We start from the raw sequence: 4,365 nt of genomic DNA, 5'->3' as shown, positions 1-4,365 counted from the left end.
GAAGAGAAAACAATTAGAGATGGATTACATCATCATCTTTTGAATCTTCAACGCTGATTATATTCATTCTATTCAAAATATCCTTTTGCATGCATCGATAAAAAAAATCGTTAGGAGGTAACTTACTAAGATCCATAGACATTACTGCATTATCTTGATCCAAATGCATTTGATAAGCCTGTTGTTGGAGCTATTGCAAATTTAGTTGTTCTTCCATTTGATAACTAGGTTGTAGATTAGACGCGCAAATTATGTTGTATTGGAATTCTTTTTCCGCTCCCATTACTTCCTTTCTTGATCGTGTTTCCTTAAGATAATCCAAAATATTTGAACTATGTTGATAAATCTTTTCTTGTTCCATCTTAACCGAAGAACTTCCCTCATCACCTTCTCTAAATACACCTTGCTCGTGGTCTTTCTTCTGTCTGGCTAGCATTTTTGCTTCTTTACTTCCTATATGCCGAGCATTATACTTGTAATTCCAACGAGTCTCTCCGTTAGGCAATATTTCGGTACCATTTTCGACTGGTACAAAGTTACGATGACTATGAAACAACTTACTATTTTTGGCGGCAGTAAGTTCATAATTAAATTCAGGGACCTTTTCTCTGAACATTTAATAACATGCATTATACTTGAGTGACTGTCCTATTTGTTCCTGAAATTGTTCTCGACCTTCTTTTGTCTGAAATATTATGTAACAAAAATTTAGTTTATTACTATTATCATCAAGTATATGGAAAAAATTAACAAATTACTAGAACTTACCAAATCTTCGTGTGACGCACCGTTTTTATTGCCTTCGTCTTGGTTTTTAAGGCACCCCAATCCCTTCCATTAGGATTGCCGTTGCGTTCGACGAAAATTTGGTGAATGCGAATCCAAATAAAGATGTTTTGTGTTGTGCACCTATAATTTCATCACAACTCACATAAACATATGCAGTAGTAAGTTTAATCTCTTCCTGTTGTACAAACTTATTAATCATTTCGAATCAAACTAAAATATACAAACTTGAGTGGCAGAAGATATACAAACTTGGGTGCTAGAAGATAAAGATAAAAATCAAAGAAATATAGTAAGAAGAAGAGAAATAAGAAATCAATTAAACTCAATTGGATTTGGAGTGATTTAGATAAAAAAAAAATTAGAGTTGTATTTATAGAGAATTTTTGTAAAAATGATCATTGGGATCCGACGGTAGGGAAGATAGACTTGTTATAAATAATGGATGGTTAGGATCGGGTGTGAGAGAGGTGTAAACGAAAAAAGGTCAAACAAATAAATTTACGGAAACAGAAATTGGATATCCATCTCAACTGTCAAATGGATACTCGGTTTCCGTAAAGCGCAATTTTACATGAAAACCCTTCCCTAAACGAGGGGATAGGATGTGATCCCTTTTAAAATGTAGGGAGGAATATCCTGCCTATTAGGGATATGGGAGACCATAGTACTTGATTTTTTAGAATTTTTCCTACTAATAGGGAAGGGATAACGTGCACCATAGTGCTTGGCCTAACAGTAACAAAGGCCAAACAAACTCAAAGAGTAATCAACTAATACTATTGAGACTACATGCACGAGAAGTTGAACATATCAAACAAGCTATATGAGAAATCTAAAGATGCAGCAAAAGATTGATAACTTGAGAATAGCTCACACATCAGTATACTTGTTTGCTCACATGAAGCCAGCATAAACACAGACAATTTCATAAAAACAAAAGACATATTGAATATACGAGAGTGCATGAGGGAGGAAAAAAAATCCCCAGTTTAGGAGCCACCGCTAAATTCAGTTATAGCTGGAAAATGATTTATCCATCTCTGGCAATTTAAACGAAGGCCAATTCCTCTTGAACTCATTTATCAGATTAGTCATACCGGGAAAATTTCTCTTGAACTCATTTATCAGATTAGTCATATCTGGATCGTGATCCTCAAATTCAAGGCCAGTTAAGGTTGAATCGAAGTAACCGCCGTGAAAGCCAGGTGGTATAGATGGATCCAGCCAGCCAACAACACCAAATTCGAAAAACTCTTTAACAAACTTCAACGACGATTCAGCTGCCGCACTTACAAACACACACTCGCTGCCAAAGGAATTAAATGAAATAAATCTCTAAAAAAACACCAAACATAAACGAAAGCTTTGAAGGAGGATTGAAGCTAATAACTAAAGATTAAAGAGGGAAGCCGATTTCCAGTGTTTTTAGCAAAAACCAGTGTCCTAAAAGAGACTAGACTCTGTTAACACAAAACATTGAACTTAAACTTAACAAAAAAGTAGAACATACTTATCTGCTAACATGATCCCCAATTAAATCTTTCCCGATGATCAAGGAACCTTCTGTATCAAACATTGAACCTGGAAGCCACGCGATTAAAGCAATACCAAATTCTTCAGCCTGAGTTTCACCCGAGGAAGAAGAATTATCATCAGACCACGCAACACTGTCGGGAACTTCAGACTTTTTTACCAGCTTTAACCCTATATCATTAACAAAGATTTATTGGTCAAAACAATTCTTTTTCACATGTTAAAAAGTTTAAAGATCTCAAGTTCCATGTTTTTCTTTTGCAAACCTTTCATGTAAAGGCAGTTACTCTCAATAGTATTTAGCAACTCTGGTATAATTCCTTCCTCGAAAGCCTTTGGCTTGATTAGGACGAACCGCTGAGTTCTACTGTTGATATAGCATTTAGGCGAATGTTAGTCCAAGGAGTGCAACAAAATACAAAAAAGCAAGAAATTACTAGTACTTAAAAGAAGAGAATAGTAAGTTGACAGTTTACCTTGAGAGGGTAAAAGCGATTCGGGTGTATTTCACTATGCTTTGTATAATTTGTACTGGCAAGCCACCACATATGCCGTGGTCAGGGTGGTTGAATATCATTCTGTTCCTCTTCATTGCTTTTTGTAAAGAGTCAGAAGCATCATTGCGGAACCAGGTTGCAGCATCTTCTAGTGCCTTTTCAACTGTAGCACTAATGTAAACAGTTGACCTGCCACACAAAAAACATGGAGATATTCTTATCATAAACCCCTGTGTCAACCAAATTGGTGATGCAGTAGTTTGAGTCCCTACACTGACCGTTTGCAACAACAAAAAAAGAAGTGTTTCAAAGCAACTAAAGTACAGAGGCAAAAATATGTAAATACGGTAAGATAAACACGACAAGAAATATTACGTAACCGCAACAGGATTGCAAATTTCAATAAATTTAGTCACCTAAAATTTACATTATGACCTAGAATTCTAATAAGGACATTTCATGCTTCATATTCAGACCATAGTAAACCAAACAGTCATAATGAATGGACATTTAGAGCAGAAGATTCATGCTCTAAATTGTTACACAAAACACAATATGGATAAGACTGGACAAAACTACTTAAACTTTGCTTTTAACCGGGGAACATCACCAACCATTTTCCACACAAACATATTTTTTCTAGGTATATTAATTGTTTGTTTCCCTGAGTTTCAACCAATATTTATCCAACTGACCATTAGACCTGATTTTTGTAGCTACATCTCTAAATAACATACTATCAATCATGTTTACATTCCAAGTGTCATCAAGAGCAGCCACTGCGAAATTATGAAAACCTTATCTGATAGGTTCCAATGTACCTTATCTGATATTATTGTGCCTTACAGCTTAGCTGCTACCTTCCAGTCAAGACAGGAGTTAAAAAGATTAAAATGTAGTGAAAATTACCTGAATTTCCAGTTTGCTACCGCTCGACAAGCTTCCTTGATAGCATCATGTCCTTCCAATTTCATAGCAAGGAATGGACCAACACCAAGATATGGAAATTCTGGAGTTTTAATTACAGATCTACCCTCCTCAAAGTGAGCGTCTATAAATTTTCTTGAGACACTCACCAATTTTGGTTACCTAATAACTTCTTTAGAAAAGATTATTCTGTTTAGAATAACCAATTATTATCAAATTGTGTAAACTGTTACACTCATCAAGAAAAAGCATAAAGAAAAGATTCTTTAGTTACCTAATAACTTCAAACCAATTTGGGTGAATTCCTTCAAGACAAGACCAACAGCGTACTGCCTAAACACATAGGGTAGACACAATACAAATGCAAACTCAACTTCTTCTTCTTCTTTCTTCTCCCTGGCATTCATCTCCTTCCTCTTCTCCCAGGCATTCTTCTTCTTCGTCTTCTTCGTCTGCTTCTTTTCTTCGTTTAGTTCTTTTTCTTGAATTGTATCCATCCTTTAAAAACAAATATTAATCGTTAAAATAAATTAACCATGGAAGATAGAACAGAAGAAAAAGCTTAAAAATCCTAAAACCCCTAATTAGATTTTTCTAATAAGTAACAGATCAACCTAGA

At 35.2% G+C, this 4,365-nt stretch overlaps 1 protein-coding gene across 1 annotated transcript; it reads right to left on the bottom strand.

Annotated features, from left to right (window-relative positions):
- Positions 1-1,611: 1,611 nt before the first annotated feature.
- LOC113308810 lies at positions 1,612-4,059 on the bottom strand. Its single transcript, XM_026557263.1, has 6 exons — positions 4,021-4,059; positions 3,729-3,899; positions 2,799-3,008; positions 2,589-2,689; positions 2,300-2,493; positions 1,612-2,095 (listed from the first exon to the last, which is right to left on the bottom strand). Exons 2-5 carry the CDS (start codon positions 3,791-3,793, stop codon positions 2,300-2,302), a joined length of 570 nt encoding a protein of 189 aa, XP_026413048.1. The 5' UTR covers positions 3,794-3,899; positions 4,021-4,059; the 3' UTR covers positions 1,612-2,095.
- Between the last annotated feature and the right edge of the window lie 306 nt (positions 4,060-4,365).

Source organism: Papaver somniferum, chromosome 9, assembly GCF_003573695.1.
Source record: "Papaver somniferum cultivar HN1 chromosome 9, ASM357369v1, whole genome shotgun sequence".
Lineage (NCBI taxonomy): Eukaryota > Viridiplantae > Streptophyta > Magnoliopsida > Ranunculales > Papaveraceae > Papaver > Papaver somniferum.
This window is presented reverse-complemented; position numbering and strand designations above follow the sequence as displayed.

Excerpts from the sequence above, each read along its gene's own strand:
- LOC113308810 (XM_026557263.1), bottom strand. The coding sequence starts at position 3,793 with ATGAAATTGGAAGGACATGATGCTATCAAGGAAGCTTGTCGAGCGGTA. Across the intron at positions 2,690-2,798 it reads ATCGCTTTTACCCTCTCAAG|TAGAACTCAGCGGTTCGTCC; the intron begins GTAAACTGTCAA and ends CTATATCAACAG. Across the intron at positions 2,494-2,588 it reads TAACTGCCTTTACATGAAAG|GGTTAAAGCTGGTAAAAAAG; the intron begins GTTTGCAAAAGA and ends TTAATGATATAG.